The 27,547-nt window shown below is 35.4% G+C and overlaps 2 protein-coding genes across 4 annotated transcripts; one reads left to right on the top strand and one right to left on the bottom strand.

Moving 5' to 3' along the window:
- Positions 1-2,411: 2,411 nt before the first annotated feature.
- On the top strand, positions 2,412-8,843 carry LOC113113916 (chloride intracellular channel protein 2-like). The gene is made up of 6 exons (XM_026280469.1): positions 2,412-2,615; positions 5,110-5,219; positions 5,639-5,764; positions 6,358-6,458; positions 7,394-7,563; positions 7,680-8,843. The coding sequence occupies exons 1-6, from the start codon at positions 2,562-2,564 to the stop codon at positions 7,836-7,838; spliced, it is 720 nt and encodes a 239-aa protein (XP_026136254.1). The 5' UTR covers positions 2,412-2,561; the 3' UTR covers positions 7,839-8,843.
- A 2,587-nt stretch (positions 8,844-11,430) lies between these two features.
- Positions 11,431-27,425, bottom strand: LOC113113915 (sodium/potassium/calcium exchanger 3-like). Of its 3 annotated transcripts, none has more exons than XM_026280466.1 (18): positions 27,325-27,425; positions 26,904-27,160; positions 22,295-22,390; positions 19,681-19,757; positions 18,794-18,868; positions 18,626-18,710; positions 18,444-18,547; positions 18,293-18,367; positions 18,184-18,209; positions 18,034-18,087; positions 17,739-17,881; positions 17,494-17,660; positions 15,587-15,872; positions 14,208-14,374; positions 14,010-14,124; positions 13,813-13,925; positions 13,195-13,260; positions 11,431-13,085 (listed from the first exon to the last, which is right to left on the bottom strand). In XM_026280466.1, exons 2-18 carry the CDS (start codon positions 27,067-27,069, stop codon positions 12,975-12,977), a joined length of 1,926 nt encoding a protein of 641 aa, XP_026136251.1. In that variant the 5' UTR covers positions 27,070-27,160; positions 27,325-27,425; the 3' UTR covers positions 11,431-12,974. The 3 variants fall into 3 exon arrangements, with proteins under 3 accessions (XP_026136251.1, XP_026136253.1, XP_026136252.1); XM_026280468.1 differs by having other exon boundaries at positions 17,575-17,660; XM_026280467.1 differs by having other exon boundaries at positions 26,904-27,154; positions 27,325-27,388.
- Positions 27,426-27,547: the final 122 nt, after the last annotated feature.

Below are 27,547 nucleotides of genomic sequence, written 5' to 3'. Positions count from 1 at the left end.
ACAATACAAACACCCTCCCAGAGTTAAAGAAATTCAACCCCCACTTATGAGACTGGTCTGGAGCCTGATAGGAATGTTTGTGAATTAATTGCTGATTTAATAAGGTGCTGCCCTTTGACATGCTTGCTTAGTGATCGCAACAGTAACATCAGATTAGAGGCTTAGTCTTGCATCATAGTCTTGTTTGGTGGTATATTCTTTGCGGTGCTGCAGTATAACAGGAATGAGAAGTTAGCTAGTGTGGACTTAACAGCTCATAGCTCAGATCTGTAACTCATAGTATCCTGTTGGCTCCAGGAGGAGGGAGTACACTGAGTAAACTGGCACGGCTCATTTCCTCTGCTGGCCAAAATGGAACTTACTTAATTTCCAGAATTTGTTAGGAGTTTCCATGTCAGGGTCTTGGTTTTTATATAAACAGTACAGTATTATCACCAGCCTCTTTAAACTTTTAAAGAGTTCACCTCAACATTAAAGAAATGACATAATTTACTCATCTGTGGTGTTTTGAAAACATTTTTTTCTTTCTACAGTGGAACAGAAAAAGGATATATAGCCAAACGTCAGAGTTGACATATCTTCCATATATATTTTTTTCTATAGGGATCATGGGCTGACAAGCTTCATCATTAATATAGTCAGTTAGATGTACACTATGTTGTTTATTTATCTTATTTTAGCTTACTTAACATAGGAGTAAGCTTTTTTATTCTGATTCATTAGTAACTAATTAGTAACCATAGGGAAAAGTCCCTATGGACAGGTGTTGAAAATTAGCACATGTGCTATAACACTTTAAACAATGCATCTGGTTGGTCCAATGTTATTGCTATGTCCATATGAAATAAATAATTAAAATAAAAAAATAACTAGGTAAATAACTAGAATAATACTGATGACAAAGGTTAGCACTACAAACCAATGTGTTTACAATTAAAATAATGCATACAAATAATATGATAAGAAATACAAGTTAGCAATGTAAAGCAGCATAACAAGCTGTTTTGTACAGCTAAAAATAACTGGAAGCGAATAATATCAGAAGCCTCACAAATGTTGTGTCCGCTCTTACAATGACCGTCCCTTTAAAATGGTCCACTTTTGTGAAGTCTTTGTGAAGAAAGAAGAAAGGCCTCCTTGCTTTCTCGAAGTTTTTTTTCATAAAATAGTTAAACTAGTGTGAATTCCCCAAAATGATGTAATATATACAGTACCCCTAATATAACATCTGTGTGCTAAATGAGGAAATGAAACTCTTTCCCATTAGTGATTTTTTCATAGGTTGAAACCATTTTTAAGAATGACATTGTCACTATAATTAAGATGATTTTTCAGTCAGTTGGTATACAAGATGAATTTTATTGTGTAGGTTATTCTGAGAGTGTTTTATATTAATATGCGCAGTTAAGGGCAAGCCATAAGATGACAGAATTGTTTCCTCTGACTCAAACCGCATCTGTGACTCAAGAGGACTGCACAGGGAACGAGGGGAACTACCTATATGTTTAAAAAAACAAACAATCCCTTGAGAGTGATCACATACCCACACCCTCATTTGTCCATCAGCACACAACTGTGTGTATCTTAGCAATAGACTTCTGTTGTTTTATATAAACTATACATACTGAACACTAACTTTACCATGCCAACTACATTTTTATATATAAACATGTGACTTCCCCGAATGTTCCCCAAGGAATGTAGCTAACATTTTGAGTTGACACTTGTCACATCTTCTCCTGTGTCTCAACTGATTTCAAAAGTGAAATCTGGTTGTTTTTGAAAGTTTAACTAGGGGTTACTGGAAGTTAGAAAAATTCCAGAGAAGAAGATAATGAAGACTGAGTCAGAAACAGAATCAAATGAACTGAATCTTTCAAACACAGAGGAGAGATTGTGTGATCGCTCTGTGGTCTGAAATCTGAAAGCCATTATACGCTTTCTTTAAAGTGAAAGTTAAAGTGGCTCAACTGATTTATAATAAACAGCCCCTACATTACAATGCTGAAAGAAACACATTGTGATTGAACATATGGGAGGGATGAATGTTAGTAATAGGTCAGCTACACACATCTTATAGACTAAAAAATAAATAGCCTGCTTGTGTGTGTGTGTGCACTTGGATGGATTAAATGCAGAGCACCAGTTCCGAGTATGGGTTACCATACTTGGCAAATGTCACGATTTTCACTTTCTCACTTTCAAATCTGTGTTAAGTGTTTATAGTCTACACAGGTCCTTGCTTCACTTCAGAGATAACACTGCGAGTGTAAATGCATGTTGGATAAAATGAAAAGTTATTTTAGAGCCCTCTGTCACATTCTGGCAGCAGTGTTATATAACTGGGGTCACGCCCATCCTGGGGTCACGCCCATAGCCTCCCTCCCTCCTGACTTTAAAGTCTGTAGCCGGAGGGAGACAACAAACAGCAAGAGTCTGACTAACTTTCACACATCACAGCTGCTTACCAATCTTTTGGGGCATCTTCAGCTCTCTGGTAATTTGTGGAATACTTTTCAAGGAGGTCCCGACTAACTAAAGTCGTTTTCCTGCTGAAGAAAATGGCACTCAGACAAGACTCAGATAAAGAACCACGAATTGAGCTCTTCATAAAGGTCAGTTGTTAAACTTTAGTTTTAGTTGGCCAGATACTGTGATTCCAAATTAAAATAATTTCCAAATTTAAATTATATTTATTATAGCAATACAAAACAATATTAAATAAACTTCTGTATATATATCTGTAATATATTTAATAAATCATATTTTGAAAATAAAAAATTATGTATTAATAAGAAGTAGAATTTAATAATCAACTATTTAAATGATCCAGTAATCTGAACATTGAGGTGGGGACGTGTCAACAGAGCACGTGTCGACTGTGATTAGGTCCGTTATTATGTAATCCTTATTGTTGGAATAATGATGTTAAACTCACTGAATTATACTAACTTTTTACTGAATGATTGTAGCTAATAAAATAGTTTATGTACTGTACATCTCGCCTCTTATTTTCCACTTATGATATCAGCATAATTTATTTCTGATTGACAAGGGGAAAAAAGTCCTTCACACTCTTATAGACTAAATAAAATAAAAAATAGCTTGTGACATTTTGAGGCAGTTGGCAAAATTGGATTAATGGTGGATTTACACTCTATTAGTGCTTTCTGTTAGGGAAGGTTTTCATTTGGGCAGCATGAATCAGAGGTTGACATGGGCGTCACAGTCAACTCAGTTAACACATGTAATAGTGAAGACTGGATAGTATGGTTGATATATAACTGTTCTCGCTTACGCTACTCTTTATCTGACATACAGTCAGGACTGAGGTCATCTTATCAACAAACACACACACACACACACACACACACACACAGAAAGACTGACGGCTCTTGGCTCATGTAGTCACACCCATAAACATGCTTACATTTCCTATACTGTAGATCCCATTACCATGCTTTACCAGTCTAGACACAATTCATGAACTAAATGAGTAGGATATGGATGAGTGGTGACTTTTAGATCCCAAAGATCATCAAAGCTTTGTAGATGGTCACCCAGTTATTTATAATTCACTTTTTTACGTTCTTACTTGAAAAGATGTGCATCATGGGCGACAGAAGCATTGTGCAGATCTGTTATCTCCACCTTCTAGAAAATTCCTGCTTTTCCTCTGTTTGGATCAAGCTCTTGAATTGTCCGCCCACACCCACACAATACATGGGCTATTTATGTCCTTTGGGTTTTTTTTTTTTTTTGACGGGAGGAACACATTTAGTTAAAAATAAAAGCTATCCATTAATAATAACAGACTGCTTGGGGTCAAAAATATCTTAAAAACATACTGACTGTATTTTCGTACATTTAAGAAAATGGTTTGTAAAAAATAAAGCAGCAGTCTGAAACATTATGTAAACAGCAAATGCAAATATAAACAGCAAATGCAAATGTAAACAGTAAATGCAAATGCTGTTTTCTATGGAAGTCCGTTTCCGCCACTAAATAAAAAATAAAACAAGGTAATTATCTCACAAATCTCAAAATTTTTCTCTGAATTGCAAGTTTATAACTCGCAATTCTGACTTTATAACTTACAATTCTGAGAATTAAAGTCATAATTCAGAGTTTCTTTCTTTTATTTTTCCTAAGAATTGCGAGTTCGTATTTCGCAATTATGATTTTGTTTTTACTCAGAATTGAGAGATATAAATTCCAAGAAAATAAATCAGAATTGAGAGTTTATATCTCTAAATTCTGACTTTATAACTCACAATTTTGACTATAACTCACAATTGCGAGTTAATAACTCACAATTTTGACTTTATAACTCACAGTTGTATTTCATAAAGTCAGAATGGTGAGATATGAACTTGCAATTCTGAGAAAAAAAGAATTGCAAGTTTATATCTCCAAATTCTGACTTTATAACTTGCAATTTTGACTTTAGAACTCACAACTGTATGTTATAAAGTCAGAATTGCAGGATATGAACTCGTAATTCCTAAGCAATTAACTTGTTTTATTTTTTATTCAGTGATGGAAACAGGCTTCTATCGCTTCCTTATGCTACTTTCTAAACAAAAAAAATCTGTATTGTTTTTCAACACGTTTTTTACTGGTATTTTAAATGATGAATTGCACTGTGTTGTGTTTTAGGGTTAAAGGAAATGACTTTAAACTTAATATCCGGTTAAAGTCCCAGCTGGAAACCAGTAGTTGCCAATAACTTTGTTTTTCTTCAGATTTTTTTTTTTTTCTCAAAACAGTTTAACATACCTGGATACATGGAAAGTTGTGGAGAAAGCAAATCACTTGTATAAAGTACTGTTTAAAAGTTTGGGGTTAGCAATTTTTTCTCCGAAGGATATTAATACTTTAATTTAGACAGGATGTATTACATTGATTAAAAGTTACTGTAAAGACATTTATAAATATTTAACATATGAGTCTCTTGGATTCTAAGCATAAAAACAGTACGGTCAATCTTAACAGAACATGAAGGAAATCTACAGTCTGTGTTTCTCTGTCTATGAGTATGTGACTAAGGGTCTAGTCTGTGCTTATGTGATACTGACCATGGATTTATCTTTTTTTTTTCAACTCAAGGCCGGTCATGATGGAGAGAATGTGGGGAACTGTCCCTTCTGTCAGAGACTCTTCATGGTTCTTTGGCTGAAAGGAGTCAGGTTCACGGTAACCACTGTTGACATGAGGAAGTGAGTGTCAAATGAAGCTTTCATATCTCTGAAACATGACGATAAGGCTAATGGAATGGAATTCAGTAGACAAATAGAGAAATCTGAGGAACTGTGGGCCCGCACCGGACTGAGTTTGATAACACTGGTGGTGGGGATGGGAACGGTGTACATTGTACAAACATGATCAAGGCAGTGAGAACTTTCCAATTGCACTGTTCCCAACTAAATCTTTTAAAGCAAATGCAGCTTTCATCCATATACCAGCTGGACACTCCCATATCCATGTGCTTTGAGTTATTAAATTGACTTTCAAATTGTTTTAAAGCAGCATTAATCACTTTAGTTCTCATTCAAAGACAATAAATGACTTCATATTGACCATGTCCGCGCCCCGTGGCTTACACTCCCTCTGCTTTGCTCCACCCTGTGTTGTTTAGGAAGCCAGAAGAGCTAAAAGACTTAGCTCCAGGCACCAACCCTCCTTTCCTCTTGTACAATGGCACACTGAAGACCGACTTCATTAAGATCGAAGAGTTCCTGGAGACCACCCTCGCCCCTCCCCGGTACATGTGCATGTCATGTAAATGCCATATCAAACATATCGTCTTCACTTTAACAAAAAGTTCCATAAACATATTGTTCTAGAGTTATTCTGTCAAATGGCTGCGCTCATTTAAATATTATCTAATTTATTGACATTGCTGTAATAAAACATCCACATCAAAGACTTGCCACCCAGTACTTCAGAATATTTCTTGCTAATAGACTTATTTTATATTGATGGTTCCAAAGATATTAGAAATTCAGCACTGAAAGAAATTACTACTTTTATTCAGCAAACATGCATTTAATTGTTCTATTCATAAAAAAAAAAACAATATGAATGTTTTACAGTATATGATCAAATAGCTGTATTTTAGGCCAAATAAACCGTATTGATGAGCATAAAATTTCCTACAGACTCCAACATTTTTAATAGTGTGCCTATGACTAATTTTTTATTTATTTATATAAAACCCTATAGCATTATGTATATAGACAATCTTAAGACAAATAAAGACTTTTTTTTAACGTCAGCATAATTGTGCACATAATTGTTGATTGTCCATGTTTTGGGTGTATGAAGTATAAATATGTCTCTTTCTGATCCTATCAGCTATCCTCATCTCAGCCCCCGCTACAAAGAGTCTTTTGATGTCGGTGCTGACATTTTTGCCAAGTTCTCCGCTTTCATTAAGAACAGCCCAAACAATGCTTGTAAGTTTCATTTCACAAACAAGTCATACATGAAATGAAAAAAAAAAAAGTTTTTACTTGTTTACACAGCCATATCAACTCAGTGTCCAGAACTACATTTTAAGCCACAGCGTCATGTTGCTGTTTGCTAATTCAAAATGTGTGGATCTGAAAGTGCAGTAACATTAGTTACGAAAGTTTATTATCTACTGTCCGTATTGTAGCAAATAGTGACAGTATGAATCACATTCTCATCCACAAGTCACCAGCTTGATGGTCAGCGCGGAGAAAACCATTGCGAAATCTGCTTGAGACGTTTCTAGGACCTTATTTGAGTTGCTCAGCACTATTGTGTGATATTGCTTTTATGCAATTGCTCATTACATAAAAGGTTAATATTGAGTAACTTACATTTTAGAAACAATATTGCAAGTTCCAAACACAGCCACAGCTATTCCCGACATTACTGAAGTGCCTTGTTCCTGCTGTATCATGCACGATTCAGTGTTTTGAATAAATCGGTTCAGTGAATGATTCAATGACTCGTTCAAAATAAAATAGTCGTATGTCGCTTCAAGATGAATCAGCTGTTTGAAATGAATCGGTTCAATGACTCAATGCTTCAATTACTCAAAGGACAGCAATTTGTCGCCACATACTGGTTATTGAGGGTCAGAAAGAGTCATTGAAAATCCTCACCTGCCAGTATAGAAACTGGGTGATCTGTAAACAGTAATATGAAGATTTTTACTTTGTATCAGTAAAGCTGAATCCAGATGATATTATAAATACGTAGGTACATAATTAGATTAATTTACATTACACTTAGGCCTACATAATGGAACAAAACAAAATGAGTATCTATGACATTGTGAATTCACAATTAGGTTATAGTATAGCCTACTTTAGGCTATCATCACTCTTGAATATTTTTTCTCTAATGTTTGATTCCACAGTCCACGAAAAAGCCTTATTGAGAGAGTTTAAGCGCCTGGATGACTATCTGAATACTCCGCTTCAGGATGAGCTGGATCGAAACGTCATCGTATCCGAAAGAAAGTTCCTTGATGGCAGCCACTTGACACTGGCAGACTGCAATTTGTTACCAAAGCTGCACGTCATCAAGGTGATACGCCTCTGTGGTTTATACATTCACAGGCCTGTGTGATCTAATAAAGCTACTTCCGATTTATAAATGTGTTTATTCTGTTTTTTTTTTTTTTTTGTTTTTTGGTTTTGTAGGTTGCTGCCAAAAAGTACTGTAGTTTCGAGATTCCTCCTCAGTTCATGGGAGTGTGGCGTTACCTGCAGAATGCGTACGAGAGAGAAGAGTTCAGCCAGACCTGTCCAGCTGACATTGAAATCGAGAAAGCCTATCTGAGTGTGGTCATGAGGAACTGAACTTCAGATTAACGAAGCAATATTGTGATCAACTGTTGAAATAGTGTAAATACAAGTGCATAGCCATCTACATAGTTGTAGTTCACAGGTGTGGAAATCTTTTACAGCTGAAGCCAAAAACACACCACACACAGTCTGCTAATGTACTTTCATTGTGCTTGTGATCTCAAAGCCCTTCTGAGTGACTGCTACTGTCAAAGAGGCTTTATTCTGGTCGTTTTAGAGGTTAGGATCCTTTGCAGATGATCTTGAGCGCAACAGTCAACAGAATTGTGCTTTTAACTGCAATATCATATGTAATGTTTCTGTGCATATTTGTGTATGTATTTTACATTCATTAGGGTGTATTCGGTTATATGTAATGTATAGCTGAAAGGGTGTTTTTAAACATCCGTAAGAATAAGCTGAAAACACTGTAGAGGTAGAAGTTTGGAGTCAGTGAGTAATGTGGCAGTAATGGTTGTTTTGTATTAAGGGTTATTGTGATGGATGTATGAGTCACATAGACTCCATTGTTAGACGTTAGGATTGTTTAAGAAAGAGATTAAACTGCTTTCTTTAGGTTTCACTTAAAAATGAAATTAATAATATACACATCACACATTTGTCTTTCTCTTTTAATGTGATCGTGAAGCATATCCAGAGCTTTGATGAAAGATTTGTTTAAAAACATAAATCTTACAACTGATCTGTTTAACCCAGAGTATCTTTTTATTTTACAGTTGCAGTTCTAGGTCAGTTTTCATTCATGATAAAAAATACATTCATTCAAATTACTGTATATAAAACAATATTCACAATGTCAAACAGCGGCTGGGTGGACTTTCTTTATGGGGAAAAACAAAAGCATACATTTTAGATGTTTGTACATAAGGTGTGTTGGTCCTCTGTCCATCTGAGCAGATTAAATCCTAGTTTGTAACACAGTATTTCCAAAAACAGGCTGTAAAAGGAAGGACCAAAAGTTTATTTTGTAATGCAATATAATAAAATAAATAAAAAGCCAATGTGTTGTCTTTGACATTTTTAAAAATCTGCATTACATAATTGTATGTACTTTAAAACATTCACTAAACTGTTTTTCACTACATATGTGAAAACGTCTGCTTATATACTTTAATTGCTCACCTCTCTTATTGTTTTTTGGTAAGTTTTGCTCAGATCGTAGATAGCCTTGAGAACGCAGGTTATCAGCTGATGCGAGTTTCAAGACGACTGCTTTTAAATCTTCCACCTCAAGACAGAACATACGCATTCATTATCATTATTTTTATTATGTGAAAGAAAGAAAGAACAAACTGTGCATTTATAACAAAGAGTATACCATGTTATTTATTTTGCCTTGTTGCAAAGTCTCTTTTGCACCTAGAAGGAAAGTACAAAAAAAAAAAACTTGATTAGGCTACAAAGAGTTTTGACAATTGTATCCATTCTAATAACAGGATAAATGTTATGTACCCAAGAGTCACAGTCTCACCTCTCTGGAGCAGGACAGGGAGCACAGTTTTGATGTCCCTTTGCTCCGTTAAGTCATTATTCTGTCTGTCCTCTACCTCTGCCACCAGTTTTTGAATCAGTTCTGCAAAGATTAAAAAATAAATGTAGAATTTCAGTCATTATATTAGAAAACCACTAAAAAAAAAGTTGGTGGTGAAACAATTTGCACTCAGAAATTGCTAGTCAATTTCACAAATAATAATAATAAAACAAAAAAACAGCATGTAATTCACTGACAAACATTACATTTTAAAATAAAAACACTGAAACACTTTTTTCTTTGAATTTTCACCAAAAACTATTAAATTAAATGTTTATGTTTCAAATTTGTAGTGCAGAAGAATTGAGTTATCATGTTATCACTGATCAAGCTCATGGGTCTTTATCAAACCCTTCCCATTCTGCATTCACCACTTTCACTTTAATATTTACACCGAAAGCAGAAGGGATGTTGAGCAACCAGCCCAATGTCCATTACACATGGTTAGCCTCATGTTCAGCCTTAACAAAATCCATGAGCTTGCCAACCTATCAAGAGCACGCTGCTAATCTTACCTTCCTGTTGAGGCAGTGCCGTGTCTGAATAAAGAGGCAGTGCGTGAGTTCTCCGCGCAGAGCAAACCACGGCCAGAATGTAGAGCAGTGCCAGTGACAACATGTTGAGAGGTTGGCGGGTGACTCCAGTCTCCAGTACTCTCGCCCCAGTCAGGATCTTCAGTTTTATATCTTCAGAGGCCATCTATCCTGAAGGGATCAATATTGCTCGTGTCACCCCATCCCAGTCTTAATGGTTTGATGTGATGCTTCCCTCGTCATAGACACAATTAAAGTTGTGCTGTCAGTTCAGACAGAGCCTATCTCTGCTTGCACAGAGACCCCTAACAAATGTTTACTCTTCACTTTCCATCAGTGACTACTCTGTCTCAGATTCTTTATGTCTGACATCTTATGTTGCATGATGTATTTTATAAATTTGGAATGATCTTTGAGTCAGTCCCAATTGTTTAATGAATCGGTGCATTTTTATCACGTGGAACAAGCTAATTGCATTACATGCATTTGATTTTGATTCATTTTGGACAGTTTTGTTTTCAGTGATGTTCAAAGTTAGATACTGTCACACATGCAAAGCCTAAAAAGCCGTCTTACGCACCAGATGACGTGTGTTCTGGGACAGTGCTATTGGTTTCTCTTTTGCTGTATTTATCAAAGTGAAAGGTATATAATATGACACAAAGGTTGGTGCTAAATGGACAAACAGCGCAGCACGGTGATGGATTATGTGTCTCTGTTTTTTCCCGAAATTGCAGGTGGAGGTATTGGTCGAACATCTCTCATCTTCCACTGTCTTTGATGAAACATTATGTCCAAAGACAGAAAGAAACAACAAGAACATAGTAAAGAACATCATTTGTTTTTGGAGAAAAGCAAGATTTTGTTTCCTCAAACTAAATTAAGTTAACTAAAATTATTCTAAACTAAAGTTTACCTTTATATATTAGTGAATGGTTGGTGTGATCGTTGGTTTTATTAATAAATGTCAAAATAATTGACTCTGTTGTTCACAAGTTAAGGGTTGTATGATTCTTGTTTTTTGTTTTTTATTCTCACCAAGACAGCATTTATTTGATCATGTAAAAACTGTAAATTGTGAAATAGTATTACAATTTAATAGACATGTTTTCTATTTTAATAATAATTAATTTTAAAATGCAATTTATTCCTGTGGGGCAAAGCTGAATTTTTCCTGATATTCCATTCTTTAGTGTCACATGATCCTTCAGAAATAATTCTAATACGCTGATTTGCTGTTCAAGAATAATTCATATTATTATCAATTTGAAAACAGTTGCACAAATCATTTTTTCCTTTTGATAAATAGAAAAAATTCAACTCTTGTTTAATTATTGGGCTTATTTAAGTTTAAGGATCTGGTCAACAACAAATTGCTAGATCATGAATTTAAGATAAAAGTGGTTATAAATGTTAATCCATGGTAAAAACTGTAAATGTAAAAACAACAAAACTTTCTTTCCTGAAAATGTTTCCCAATAGATAAATAAATAAAATCAGAAAAATAACTCAGCATCTCAAATGTGTTCACAAAATGAAACTTTATTTGTGACACTTCCAGAAGTTCAAGGGGAAGAATGCACATGACTTCTTACACTGATGTTTTGGGGTATTGCACAGACCTTGTTTTATTGCACTCAACAACATACAAATATCTTTAAGAATATAGATAGAACAAATGGTGAGATATTGATTATGACTTCTAAAATGAAAACAAACAGGGAAGATGTTGAACTGGATCATAATAAGATGTTTACTCTGGCTATAACTTGTCGTTTACAATTTATTACTCCCATTAACTGAATTAACTTATTGTGAGTGGTAAGTTGAAAATATTCTAGACAAATTAAATAATTTACATTTTGCTCATTAGTACTAAGAGAACTGCAAACCACAAGCAACAAAATTTCTTTAAAAAAAATTAATACACAACAGAACTAAAACATAAGCATATTTAATCAGGATAATATGCCAAAAATAACTTTAAAGATTACTTGACAACAATTAAAACACTGCTGTACCAAATCCTTTGATTCTGAATTTAAATTATGTTAATTATAATTCATTATCTGTCCTGTAGACAGTATGCAATATATGATCGTTGGAAAACAAATACCAGTTATAACTATATTGAGATTCCAAACACTGTGCTTCTAACATGGTAAAGGCCTGTGTATAAAGCGGTTATTTGTGAATAATGGTTACACATTGTTAATTGATTGTTACTTTCTTATGTTCATATTCATAAAGTTGCAGCAGGGCACAAAAATCATTTCGTTACAACATATCAAAATGTGCAGCAGACACCTCTAAAGCGGGACTTTATATAAAACTATGCATGTTTGGTATGGAAACACTTACCAAAGACAGGGAATGTTTTTGGTTAATCGGAAATACTACAAGAAACGCTTTCCAAAAAAAACAGAATACTTTCTTTTTCAAGGAACAGCACATAAATGAACAAACTGCTCTTAAATATACTGAAACAGGAACGTTTGGGAATCCTAAAAAAGCACAACCTTTTACAGACCTAAAGTAAAAAATAAATAAGGCAAAGTAATGCAATAAATTGAGTGAACTCGATTACAAGAGTTAATAGGACTTTTTTTAGTAGTAACACTTTTGCAATACTTTTCTTCGTATCATGCTTGATTGTGACTATAAGATTCCAGAATAGGAATATGCAAAAGACGAGGCTAGAGGAAGTGTCCAGTGTGCTGTAAACATTTAATACCGCTTGTATAAATTCATCACACCTTGAAATTGAATCAGATTTTTGTTCTCTTAAAGAAGCTCTTTATGCTAAGTAGAAATGTTTCAGAGGTACATTATGAAGTACAGTGTCCTTGAGTTTGGCGGCACTGTCTAGCAGATGATTGGCTTTAAGACGTGTGTAGAACTGACTGAAGCAGAGTCACATTTTAAAATGTAATGTAAAATGTTCACTACTCTGGCTTCAAACCATGGCTGAAATAACCGATACTAATAAGGTAGTGACTGGGGGTAAAATATGGTTATCTAGGTCTAGATCTATACTACAGCTCAGCAAAACATGGAAAGCAGGATCTAAAGTTTCTCAAAGCAGATGGAGCAGAGCAGGAAGATGGCATACAGGAACATAAGCCCCAGGCCTAACCTCCGGTCCAGCCTCCAGTGGTTCAGGTGCACGCTCAGTACCTGTGCAAACAATGACAGACCGGAAACAGGCCATGAGACCAAGATTACAAAATATGAACGAGCATATGAGATCAAGATAGAATTCTCAAATTATAAATGATCATCTTACAGTGAGAAAAACGGAAGCAAGGAGAAGAATCACTGAGTACACCAGCCCCTTACTGTTAATGAAGACCTAGAGGAAGACCAGGAGAGAATGTTGCAAGAATCAAATGAATATTTTGGTGTCACTTGAATTTAATACACAGAACCAGTGTCATTACCTTAAGGTAAAAAACAAAACAAAAAAACTAATAAAAAATAAAAATATGTAAAAATTAAACTGAAATTAAAATTTAAACTATAAAAATAGGGCTATTACAAAAAATGTATAAAATTAATGTGAGTATATAAATATTATTAAATATTCCATAAATAACACTAAAATTAGTGTCAATTAGACTTGAGTAGGTTGAAGTTAGACTTAAATATGTTGAAGTTGAAGCACAAAGTTTAACATTTAAATGTAATATTTAAAAAACATGAATGAAACTTAAACAAAATTTAAAATAAAAGCTATCTAATTAAAATCTATTGCAATACTGTTTTTTATTTTGTTTGTTTTTTAAATTAATTAATTAATTTAATTTCCTTAATTTACTGATTGATGCACAATGATTAGAAAAATAACTGGAATGCCTCAGTGACCACTGTGATCAACCCCTAGTTAAAATAAATACAAACTCACCGTTGACCCATAATCAACCACTAAAGTGCGCAAAGCCCAGGGGAAACCAAGACCCAGCAGAATGTCGAAGATGTTACTGCCAATCGAGTTGGACACCGCCATGTCTCCCATACCTGCATCACCAGACACATTCATCCATCTGACCAGTAAACTCAACTTTACAAAAACTCTGATCTTTTAAATCTACATCTCAGCACCTTGACGGGCAACTATGAGACTAGCCATGCAGTCTGGGACACTGGTGCCTGCTGCTAGAAACGTAATTCCCATGACAACATCTGGAATGTCCAGTGTAAAGCTGATAATGGTGACCTGCAACAAAGACGATGTGTGTTAACAGCCCATCATATCATATACTGAGACATTCCCACATGACAATGAAGCATTGATCTCACCATCCACACCATGAGGTAGGAGAACACGGCAATCCAGAGTGTCGAGGCCACAAATGTAACCATGAACCAGCGCTCCCAGCGAGGCAAAACACAGTTTGGGACAGTGTAGTACAGAAGACAGCCTAAGGGCCATGACAACACCCACCTGACCTGTTCCCAGCGCCCCTCTGTGGATAAAAGTACTTCATTAAATCTTTTCCGAACTTCATACTAGGCTCCTTAACACCACCTACTGGACAAAAACAGATTTCACGTATATGTAAAAAGATACAAAAGCTTTCACTAGGACAGTACCCTTTAAAAAAAAATTACTAATAATGTACTATTTATGTACTAATATACCTGAACTGATGTGTACATTTAAGGTAAAATGTATTGCCACAGGGACCGATCTGTACCTTTTTTTGTAAGTATTCATAAAAAATATCACCAACAGGACAAAGACTGGCGTATGATACTTGCATTCAGTATTCATGATCTCTCTCTCTCTCTCTTTGGCTTTTGTTATTCAAATGTTTCAAAGGTTTTCCCTTTGAGCTCTTCAAATTGCAATTTTCACCCCTTAATGTCATCTTCAGTAAGATTTTCAATTGTTCAGCAGTGATGAAGTTGATTTGATTGCAAGCCGCATCAGCCCCAAGAGGTTTGAGAGCTCTCATCACTTTTCTATAATCATAACACTAGAGCATGAATCTAAAATGCATGCCTCCATTATCTAGAAATGGCTCTCAGGCTAATGGATTATGGTCCTTAAGGGGCCAAAAATGAGGGCCATTCTTCTAATCAGGATGTGGAAAAAAAAAACTGTAGACCGATGAACCACAATAAACTCAATATGTTGTCCTGTTATTCTGAATAATGGTTTAATGTTATGTTTTGGAACTATTTAAAAAAAAAATCCACTATGGGATGGAGGATTTATGCCCCTTATGATACAGTTTGTTTTTGAATCATATCTAAATGGATTCTGGATGAATCAAAATTTTCAGCAACTGCACAGAGGGGCGCCAAGATTCCAAACACACGGTTTTGTACATAAGATTATTAGACTGAAAATACAATTTTTTTTTTTTTTTAATTTGAAGTTTTACAATAAATTCAGTGTGCTATTCGGTGTTTCTAAGCAATTCAATGTGAAATTTATTAGGAATTTCTGAGTTATTTATACACTAATATTTTTTCAATGTATAAATGTACATATATATATGGGTGTGTGTGAGTGTGTGTGTGTGTATAATTTTTTTCAGTGTATACATGGATATTACATATGTATATACATATAAAAATATACATTTATTACAAATATAAAATTATTGTATTAAATTTTAACGATTTCTTTATTATTATTTATGATCTAAAATTGTTAAATATTCACTCACCTGGCACAGTAAGAGGTCGGAAGGGTTGTTCCTCATCTGCCTCTTCCTCCTCCTCTTCCTCATCATCTTTAGGCTGTGTGTCTCCTATGTCTGCTACTCGTTCTAAATCCCCTCCTTGGCCCCGCTGCCTAGGTTCCTCCAGGGGTTGCGTTTCACTCTCAAGGGCCCCTCCATTCTCCAGACCCCAAGGAACCCCCTCCATGCCTGGCCCATCTTGGCCAGGAGTGTCCCCTGCTCCGCTGCCACTGCTGTCTCCAGGGCTCCTGTTTCTAATCAGTCTCTGCCTCTGTTGAAGACAGACAGAAGATTTGAAAGATGTGCAGTCACACACCGCAGAGCTGGAGAAGAGGAGACCCAGTGTGAACCCTTTCAAATGAATGAGATTCGGTTAGATGAGAAATGGAGAGGACAGAGTTTCAGAGTCAAGCTTGCTGAACACATCGCAAGACCAAGGTAAAGCACAGTCCATTCGAGTGTCGTAGTGATGACATGCAAGAGCTAGAAGAGTCAAGCCAACAAGCAAGTCACGTGAACAACTGTTAATGGAATAAAGCATCTGCTCACACAAACAACAGAATGGTTACATAAGGTTTAAAGGGGTCTCAACAAAATTAAATCGGGAGTAGTTTCTTAGGATACCTACACCTAGGAAGAAATGCTATTGCTGACATTTGAGGAGTAAACTTTCAGTTATACAGGAAATGACAGCAGATGATCTAAGGATTGGATAAGGCACAAATCCTACCTGTTGCAGAAGTTACAGCTGAAGGGTCATATTAAAGGACCCATAGAAAAGAGAAATTATAAATGAAATCTCTTTAATAATTCTCCAAGACAGCAATGATATTAAATGAGCTCAAACTGACTGTATTGCTTCTCACATTTTTCTCTTGAGAGGAATTTTTTTTATTTCATATTCTATAACAATCATGATTTAAACAAGTTAGGGTTAGGGTTAGGATACACGTTATTTAAATGTAAAATCTGTGCAATATAATAAGACTTAATGAGAATGTGTACTGAAGTACGTTTTACTATCTCAGTCAATAATTTCTCATTTTAAGCAGAAACATCAAGAATTTTATTTTTCTCAAACTGTTTTTTTATTTTAAACAAGAAAACTATTTTTTCTAATGGACTAAGAAAAAAATCGATATATATCCTATTTTTTTTAAGAAATAATTATACTAATTATATCAAATGACTGGCATTATTTTACCATTTTTTTCAACAGTGCATTTATAATGTTACAAAATATTAATATTTAAATTAAATGCTGTTCTTTTGAATTTTACTGAGAGGTAGCAAAACTGTTTTTCAGCATTGATAATAATAGATATGCAAGAAAGACAACACCTGAAATGAAGAATAATAAGAAAGAAGAAATTATTTATGAAAGATCATGTGACACAAGATTAGAGAAAATATGCTGCTGAAAATTCAGCTTTGCCATTACAGGAATAAATTACATTAAAATATATGAAAACTGTTATTTTAAATTGTAATTTTATTTCAAAATATAACTGTTTTTACTGTGAACAAATAAATGCATTTTTGGTTAACATAAGTGACTACTTTCAACAACAACAAAAAAAAATCTTATCAACCTCAAATATTTGAACGGTAGTGTATTCTCTTTCTCTAGCCTTAATATCATATGCATTTTTCTAAAATTAATTTTATTTTTTTAAGGACACTAAAATATTTTTACTGGAAAACAAGACAATAATCCATCATTTTTGAGACAAAGTTGATACACTAATAAAGAATCTATGGGAACTCTAATAGCTTCCTATAATCCATACTGTACATCAAACTAGCCTGATAGTTTACATTCTTGGTTGAGAAACACAGGTGCTGTTGTCCGATCCAGATGTGCACAAAGCGAGCAAGCATCCAGCCAATACCTCAGTGATGAGCATGCGTCCGGCCATGCTGAGGCGAGTGCGGGGGGAGAAGTGGGGCGTGATCATGACACGGAGGCTTGCCTCTGAGAAAGAGAACTGGTGAGGGTGTAGACTCATCATCTCATCCACCATCACCACCGGGGAGTCCTGGCCACCCGCATTCTGACCTGGGAGAGAGAGAGAGAAGTGATACTTTATAATGCACAAGCACTCAGTATGATCCACACAGCTCCACCCACACACACCTTTCTTCAAAAGGATCATGGAGGTGTCACAGTGTGAGCTCGCCTCTCCTACCGACACATCTCTGCGCAGATTGCTCACCAAACACTGCTGACCTGGAATACCAAACCTCTGCTCCACCCAGCCCCATATCTGACTGTTAAACCTTGAAAGAAGCACACACACAAACTCATATTATAGCATGTGAAAATTTCATTAAAGTATGTTCAAAATAAATATATCAAATATACATATTAACATTAATTACATTCATACGACTGTTATTGTGAATAATGAATAAACATGTTAGATGCTTACTTCATGATAAGGATGTAAACTCCATACATTGATATGAGGATTATAGTTTCCCACCTGCAACAGTGATATTATATGATTATGCTATAAGCTCCGATCACTTAAATCTCAATGAGCATTATTACAGCTTCTTTATGGTTTCAGCACACTTACCAAATTACTTTTTCATCATATATGATCTGAAATGCACAAAAACAAACACAAAAATGAATTAAGTGGGACTATAAATGTAACCTTCAGCCACAGTCAAGCTCCTGCTTACCAGAATCAAGGCTAACACTGAGAGGGTGTAGTAGACAGAGTCACGGAAGAGCGGCCACCAGGTCAGAATGATGGTCTGTGAAGCAGGAAGGGTGGAATGTCACGAGAACTGTAACGTTTCATATTTAATGTAAGGCATATGCATATACTACCTGTCCAGAAAATATTCCACAAACTCCGATGATGACCAGGATGTTGAAGACAGCTGATCCCACGATAGTTCCCACCCCCAGGTCTCCCTTGGTGATGAACACGCCTGATATGAAGAGACAATTATTTATTGATGACTTATTTACAGCAACAACTTCTTGAAAAACATTGCCAGAGGCCTGACCAATCAAGGATGTGAAAAGCTCGGGGGCGGAGCTGCCTGCTGCCATGAAAGTGGCCCCTGCAACATCCTCACTGAGGTGCAGATTCTGAAATGACAAACTCCGGCTCAGAATATGCTCTGAAATTTCACAGTAAGACATTCCAGCCAGTATGAACAAAGTACACTCACCCCACAGATCTTTTCCAGAGAGGGGACAAAGTAGACATCGCAGACGATAGCAAGGGCGTAGAACATGTAAACTGCCTGTGATCAAAACAGCACACAGTATTCAGGTCAGCAGAGATCCATTATTTAATCTTTACAAACACCAGCTTTGCAAGGTGTTATCGAAGACTGTACTGAACAAAGTCTTTCATTTATAGTTATATCATTATTTTGAATTTTGCTATGCATCCTTACAAGTAAAAAAATGTTTATCTACTCAAATTACAATAATTCTACAAGTGAAACTAGAAATCAAGTAAAAAAAAACTAGTAAAACCCTTAAAAATGAAAATAAAAAAGGAAATGTACACTATCATTCAAAAGTTTGGGGTCTTTTTTTAAAAATATTTTTTAAAACTCTTTTAAAAGTCTATGATGCCCACCAACGTTGGATTTATTTCATCAAAAACATAATTGTTATATTGTCATAAAAACATAAATTTATAACATAAATTATAACTATTTCCTATTTTAATACATTTGGAAAAAAACTGAATATTGAGCAGACGTTTCTCCAGTCTTGAGCGTCACATGATCCTTTAGAAATCGTATTAATATGCTGGTTTGGTGCTCAAGAAACGCTTCATATTAAAGGTGCTGTATGTAGGATTGACACTGAGCAGTTGAACTAGGTATTACAGTCCAGTATTTATTTAAAACAGAAATCTTCTTTACAGTCACATGCGACGAAATAATTGTATTCTTGCTGAAAAAAAAAGTTGATGTCTTTCAAAAAAAAAAAATTCTTATTCACCCTAAACTTTTGATTGTTATTGCACTTTGAATTATTTAGTCAGTCCCTGCACTATACAGTTCTCTATATATTTCTCACTGTACTGTGGTATACTTACACAAAACACATGCAGTAGAACTGCCCCATGCCTCCTCTGTCCCTTAGTGAAGATGTCCTCTGGAAATTCATGGATAGCTGAGAGGAAAAGTGAACATTTTTGTGTGAGGCAGAGGTTAAAAGACCATCAGAAATACAGAAACTATGCAATCTATAAAGCAAGGCCAACACTTTGCGCACATGATGGGAGGATGAAAACATTACACAAACAAACAAGGCAAAGCAAACGGTATTTCATCTGTGAGAACACTGATCTATCTAGTGTTGTTCTTTCTTACTTCACTGATGTAGTCCTTATCAATGCAATGTGCTCCATTTAACTTAAGGTTGTTAAGAAGCTTTTGTCTATGGTAACTAAGTGGCAATTCAATTGACCAGCCTTTTAGCTAATCTGTAATAGTGCAGAGAGGCCAGGAAGAGTGGGCCTAGTTAAATCAGAGGACTGGTAATACTTTAGCCCACAGCTTCTTTAGATGCAGTCAGCGTAAAGACGGTTCTTGCTCTGACTGCCTTAAAGAGGCCAACTGTCTAATAAACAGCCATGAAATAAAGAGGAGGAGGAAATGACACCCTTTTAAATGCACAGCTTAATAACAATCACAGTCTTTGTGTTTTTAAACTTTTCTTGCATTGAATTTACATATAATTTGCTATTATTTAAATGCTACCTCATAATGTCAAATGCAATGGAAAATGTGTCTTGATTAATCTGAGCAATAGTATTGAGTCTGTTATCTTAATGCATAGCTGGAATCAATAGCTGCTCAGTTACATTTAAGATTAAATTTACCAAGGACTTCCTTGTATTTCATAAATCAAAAGGATTTTTAAATAATTAAAGGGGTGAGATGGTTTGAAGAGCTTTTAGAGCATTACATTTTATTACATTTGTCCTCCAGAATCAATCTGCTCGGCCTACACTACCGCTGACATCTTAGTTAGCTGTTTTTAAACATTTATTTTCCAAAAAGCATTGCAAACAGCCTTCACTAAATATTAATAATATATAAGCATGGATAATAACACACAAAGATGAAGTATTAAATGTCAGTTGCAAGCAAATAACAATTGGCATTTTTTCTCTGCAATAAACCATGAAAAACAATGATCTTAAAAGTGTTTTACATTATTAAAGTGAATCATATCCAGTCTGAAAGATGATTATAATTTAATTAGGATCACAGACTATATTATTATCATGTATAAAAGTCTGAAAGGTGCAACCTACACAAGGGTTGAGGGACATTAGAACTTTCACAAGCTTTAATATATATATATATATATATATATATTAGGGCTGTCAAATGATTACAATTTTTAATCAGATTAATCAGAATTTTCAGTGGATTAATCATGATTAATCACTATTTGCAATTACACCTGAATCCTAACCATTTTTTTTTTCTGAAATGCATACCAAAAGATAAATAACAGGACACAGATACATAATTTTCATGTATTGATTCATCAACATGTGGTTCTTTTTTTCTGAATTTCAAAAGTTTAACATTTACTTAGATCAAATTTACCTGAGCACTATATCAAACCATGCCATTTAACTACAGATAGTGTAAGAGTTTTAGGTGAACCAGTGGTTAAATATAGCCACATATCTATGAAATTATGCATAGAGAAACTCGAAAGAATGAACTCAGAAACACCAACAGGCGCCACCATCACATAAGCAGCACTCTGGGCACTCTTGTTTTTGGGAGGTGTTCATTTGCTCTGCCACAATACTTTAGGATCGATATTTTCACGTTCTGAAGGCTTCAAGTGCCAGTAAAACCAAGTAAAATGCTTTCCCAAACAGCTGTTATTTTCGCTGCATTGCATGTAGGTCGTTCTGCGCATGCGCAGTGTGAAACACAGGACGCTATAACAGGAAGAAGCTCCACCGTATCAACTACCAAAGTCGTCTCTGTTTATCGAGCTTGGCATGAATGTATTTGAGAGCAACTGGGGTAAAACCTTAAGCTTCTTCGGTGTTTTCGTCGCGGCTCTCGCCGATGTTTTTACCATCTTGAGAATTCAGAGATCAACGAGACTTTCTGACCTCAATAATTTGTCAAACTGCGCATGCGTGAAATGCGTTAAAAAATTTGATGTAATTAACAACAAACAACTAATTAACTTCGTTAACGCGCTATTTTTGACAGCCCTAATATATATATATATATATATATATATATATATATATATATATATATATATATAAAACTTGCTTTGGTGAAATCTCTCTTTTCTAAAGATGAGAAAGTGAGTGAGAAGGAGAGTGCATAAGAAAAAAAGGAAATAAATGAAAAAGAGAAACACCTCTTGGGATGACTGATTTGCGTAGTTGATTGAAAGAAAAAAAGGGCATATGACGTATCTCTCTAAAGTGGCACACTTTGAATGCTTAAAACAGACTCTCCTCTGTTCTGAAATTAGGGATGCTGTTGCTTAGTAACACAAGCCTCAAAGGGGGCTTGACTATGAAGAGGGCACCTGTCTGCATCATTTCACAGAATGAGGAGGCAGGGGGAAAGACAGCGAGATATGGAGAGATGTTATACAGACAGATGGGTGAATAATAATAAGAGAGAGAGAGAATTGCTCATGTTTTCACTCACCAGCTCTGGGTATACTGGATGTCTGGTTCTCCTCTACGATCTGCTGGGTTAGTTTACGTCGGGCCCAAGTCAGGTCCGAATCCTCTTTGGAATGGGCTGTAAAAACCAACATTTTATATATAACCACAATTCAATACAGTGCAGCGTCCAAAAGTCTGGTAAAAATGCTCTGTTTTGCATTCTTTTCCAAATTATTGGAATTTTCAGTGTTTTGGACCTGTTGTTTCAAACTTGAACTCTAACTTATTTAAAAACAGGCAAAAGATTGAGGCAATCAGAATGCTTCCTTCCCTCCTCTCAAGTTCCCATGGAAACCCGATCCAAAAGCTGTGATTAATGAGTGGTGTGGGACTGGATTTGAGCCCAGAGAGGGTGTGGCTTACCCAAGAACCAAATGGCAAAGATAGTTCTCATTTGCATATGCAAACTAATCAGTTCCAAATATAACCGTGATAGACTAACTGCCTGTGTATTAGAATACATAGACAGAATGTAAACATGTAGACTTATAAAAAAATAAAAATTCAATGCTTAGTTGACTAAATATTTTTGTGATCATCACACAGTAGAGAGCAGCCATTTGTCAATCACCTATGGTGTACCTACATCTATTTCATCTACAGTATACAGTTTGTTTGGTTTTTGACATATCTGTAGATCCACATCTAAACCTGCATTGTTCTTGACATGGTGATGTTATTGTCTATTATTAAAGTGAACCTTCGTTTCATTCAGCTGCAGATTCCAATGGCATGTTTCAGGAGCTGCTTAACATTCAGACTCAGCCTCCCAGAGAAACTCATTACTCACACAGACAAAACTGGAAAAATTAAAGGCACTGTGAAAAGATCAAATTATAAGCAACACAGAATGATGATGCAGAAGCAGGTCACATTGCACATGTTTGTATCTTTTTTCCTCATCTCTGTCAGCATCAAATTTGCTTTTTGACAGGGTGTCGAAATGTTATCTCTGGAACAACTCATTCGGTAGCTGATATGTCCTGAGGTGTGACATGCTATCCTCAATTATAAATAATTTTACTCAAACTACATATCCAGTTTTGATAAACTCATATTAATTGTGAGATCAAATTTTTGCACTTTCAGTTTTTTTAACCACACTTTTGTCAGACCACAGGTAGGGAAGAAGGTGATTAAAATGTTACAAAAATAGAAGGAAAAGGTAACAAATTGAATCATATATGGACATCTTATGCATCAACTAACAGTCCTTACCCAGCTAAAATTTTTGGTTCCCAGAATGTTATATTTTATGGTTTGTTTTTGGTTAACCAGAACGTTCCCATAACTGTATTGTAACAAAAATCTAGCACTCCCCTAACATTAGTATTATATTCCCAGAACATTATAATAAGTATTTGGTTCCTAAAAATATAATCAAATGTGAACCAAAAACAAACGTTAGGGGAACATTCTGTGTTTGCAAGGCAGTCCTATAAAAATTATCATAATTTATAATTATTCTTTCTTCTATTCTATTCAGAATTTTGGGGTTCATATAATAAACTGACATAATAATAATAATAATAATAATAATAATAATAATAATAATAATAAAAAGAAATATATAACATGGAAAATATTTTTTTTTCAATTTTCAGAATAACAAGAAGATTATGTAAATGATGACAAATTTTCATTTTTTTTTTTACATACAGTTCCTATACTGGTATTTGACCTTATAATCATTTAGGTGTCATAAAAATCAATTTGAATTATCTAAGTACTCCAGGTAAGAGCCTTGACTACAACAAAATGTATCTCTAAAAAGGTAATGTGATTAAATGGACTCAGCTGAACAGATCTTCTCTGATTTTACCCTTCAACCTCTGGAAACAAGTAATAGCCAAGTGAACACTCAAGACACAGCTGTGATGTCCAGGTTAACAATGATCTAGAGCAGGGATAGGCAACTCCGGTCCTGGAGGGCCACTATCCTGCAGAGTTTAGCTTCAGCCCTCATAAAAACTCACCTGCCTGTATCTATCTAGTAATCCGGAAAACACTGATTGCCTTGTTCAGGTGTGTTTAATTAGGGTTGGAGCTAAACTCTGCAGGACAGTGGCCCTCCAGGACTGGTATTGTCTATCCCTGATCTAGAGGTTCTGGGAGGTCAATGTGAAATATGTCAGGCTGAAGCAGCTGTCACTGTCATGTGCCTGCCATGTTCTGCCACCCCTACACTTCACTTAGTCCCTGTTGCTCCTCCACTACTGCATTCGGGGTTTCAGTGCAGGATGCTTTAAAATCAATGACACAAAGAAATTGAGTAATCATGTTATATAATTAATATTATGTTGATTGTAAGTGCGCAAACACTTCCATTACTTTTAAGGGGATAAACATTTTTAGTTCATTTCTGACAATGAGCAATCTGTTTGCAAGCTATTTGAATTTTTGGTGCCCCAGGATCCAGACATTTAAGTGTCAAATATTATAGGGTAAGTGTCAAATATTAAAGGGTAAATCTTTTGGAATTGAGATTTAGAAATAAGCTTTCCATTGATGTATAGTTTGTTAGGATAGGAAAACATTTAGCTGAGATACAACTATTTGAAAATCTGGAATCTGAGGGTGCAAAAATAAAAAATCTAAATATTGAGAAAATCCCCTTTAAGTTGTCCAAATGAAGTTTTTAGCAATGCACATTACTAATCAAAAATTAAGTTTTACCATATTTATAGTAGGAAATGTACAAAATACCTTCATGGAACATGATCTTTACTTAATATCCTAATGAATTCTGGCATAAAAGAAAAATCGATAATTTTGAATGGTGGGATATTGCTACAAATATTGCTGTGCTACTTATGGTTTTGTGGTCAAAGGTCACATATTTTGTCTAAGCATCGCTCAATGTTTTCTAAAGATCTCCCTAATGGGTGAAAGCAACGAGCTGTTGCTATGGTTACCTTGCTGGCGAATGCAATTTCTGACTGAGGGCATCTATTTTGTTCTGCCTGATTACTTATAGTTCATCTTTTTTGCGAAATGAATGTTGCATAAAGGGGTCATATGATGTTGCTAAAAAGAACATTATTTTGTGTATTTGGTGTGATAAAATGTGTTTATGTGGTTTAAGTTTCAAAAAACACATTATTTTTCACATACTGTACATTATTGTTTCTCCTCTATGCACCGCCTTTTTGAAACGTATCGATTTTTACAAAGCTCATCAGTCTGAAAAGCGAGGTGTGATCTGATTGGCCAGCTATCCAGTGTGTTGTGATTGGCCGAATACTTCAAGTGTGATGGAAATTTTATGCTCCTTGCCATACTGTGATGGAGTGTCCCGGTCAAAAGACAATAAAACCTATTACAAATGAGGCATTTGTTGCATCCAGTGGGGACAGAATTATGATTTATAATGACTTATACTGTCGCATAAACATAAAACCATGTCTGCACGTGTGATCGGAGAAACAACAAACAACAAGTGCTACTCTACACTGCTCAAAAAAACTAATGTTTGAATCATCAGTGGCAAATCCTTTACATATGTAAATGTATTTATAGATTGAGATTAAGAACAGCTGGCAGATCAAGAAATAAATAATGCCTTGCACACATCTGAATATTTGATTTGAGCTGTTATTGGACAGTGTTGTAAATACAACACTAAATACATTCTAGTCGTGTGCTCTTTTGAAAGGCCAAACTAAGTATTTTTGCTTCCACAACGAAACATACAGCATCTCCACAACATGGCGGAAGCAACAATTCTACAGCGAGAATCACGTTACACTTTCCTTCTTTGCTTAAACATTTGAGTTGCGTTATGCAACTCTTCCCGCGCAGTGATGTAGAGTGATGTGTGGGTGTTTAAATTAGGCATTTTAGGAGGGTGTGGACCAATCTTAACTTTTATAAAGAAGATCTCTTTGGGATTGAGTCTTTAGTCTTTGCAACTTTAGGGATTTTGTTTACACAAACAGCTTGCATGTAACACTCCAACAAGAAAGGAAAACTTGATATCGCATCAAATTAACCCTTTAAAAGGTTTTAAACCTTATTTAAAAGGTTTAAGAAAAAAAAGAAGAAGAAAAAGAAAAGAAAATGACTATTTACGAGAGACCCCAAACATTTAGTTTTGACTTTGGGGGTGGGTGTGGGAGTGGAGACTTGAATCCTCACTCCTGCAGTTCCCACCCTGTTCTTGACTCCTAGCGGCTCTTATAATTTGGTTTGATCATGCACACTGTTATTGTTGCTTATGTGGCTGATCCACAGTCATACTGGATAAAAGAAACACCTTAATACAACAGAAACTAGTCAATTAATTATGAATGCTCCACATCTCCACGACAATCTAAAACACTCAAAAGGATAATATTCATATAGGAATGTAGCCTATATAATGCACCGCGGTAAGACGGGAAATATGCACCAACATTTAACAATATATATATATATATATATATATATATATATATATATATATATATATAACACATTTACTATTTACATACATGCATATATATATATATATATATATATATATATATATATATATATATATATATATATATATATATATATATATATATATATTAGCAGCGAAAAGATTTGTTAATGAATAAACGCACCTGTTACATGAAGAATTTGTGTGAAGCAGGTGACGGCGATGAGCCCGACTGCACATATGAAGAGCCGATAGAAGAGCCGCTGCCGTCTGGATGCCAACACCGCCTTCATCCCTCCACCACACCTCTCAAAACATGTCCATCCAAGAGAGAAGCCCTCTTCTTTCATTCACACCACCTATTTTGGCCTTTCTTTTCAACATACGGCGGACTAGCTTGCTTAATTTCAGCCATACGTCTATCGCCTCAGCATCCTATCGCTTCAATAAAGACACACTATCAGTTTCCAGTTAACGATATTTATCCCTTCCTTGATATTTAGTAATAGCAAGATACGAAAATGTCTTAAAGTGTCACCGAGCGCGGAATTATTCAAATGTTTTCACATATTGTCTCAGCTTATAAGCATTCTAATCACACCCACCTCATCTCCATCCGTGTCCCTCTTTCTCGCGCTCTCTCCTCCCTCCACCAGGCGCTGGACTCCGTCACTGAGGGTGTTTCCCAGACTCACAACTGCGCCCTCATGCAGGGTTCACAATAATAACAACACCCTTATCCAGCTAGGGCAAATCTGCCCAGCGCAGTGGTTCAAGGCTTTATTAGATTAATTTAATGAGTAGAAGCAGAAGTAGTAACTCTAATGT

This window comes from Carassius auratus, chromosome 14, assembly GCF_003368295.1.
Source record: "Carassius auratus strain Wakin chromosome 14, ASM336829v1, whole genome shotgun sequence".
Lineage (NCBI taxonomy): Eukaryota > Metazoa > Chordata > Actinopteri > Cypriniformes > Cyprinidae > Carassius > Carassius auratus.
This window is presented reverse-complemented; position numbering and strand designations above follow the sequence as displayed.

What these genes read in the sequence shown, in the direction of transcription:
- LOC113113916 (XM_026280469.1), top strand. Translation starts at nt 2,562, where the DNA reads ATGGCACTCAGACAAGACTCAGATAAAGAACCACGAATTGAGCTCTTC. An exon ending in GAATTGAGCTCTTCATAAAG is followed by an intron (nt 2,616 to 5,109) that starts GTCAGTTGTTAA and finishes TTTCAACTCAAG; the next exon opens with GCCGGTCATGATGGAGAGAA. An exon ending in ACCACCCTCGCCCCTCCCCG is followed by an intron (nt 5,765 to 6,357) that starts GTACATGTGCAT and finishes TGATCCTATCAG; the next exon opens with CTATCCTCATCTCAGCCCCC.
- LOC113113915 (XM_026280466.1), bottom strand. Translation starts at nt 27,069, where the DNA reads ATGAAAGAAGAGGGCTTCTCTCTTGGATGGACATGTTTTGAGAGGTGT. An exon ending in GTTTACATCCTTATCATGAA is followed by an intron (nt 17,882 to 18,033) that starts GTAAGCATCTAA and finishes GCTTCTTTCAAG; the next exon opens with GTTTAACAGTCAGATATGGG. An exon ending in CCTACCTCATGGTGTGGATG is followed by an intron (nt 14,125 to 14,207) that starts GTGAGATCAATG and finishes TCTTTGTTGCAG; the next exon opens with GTCACCATTATCAGCTTTAC.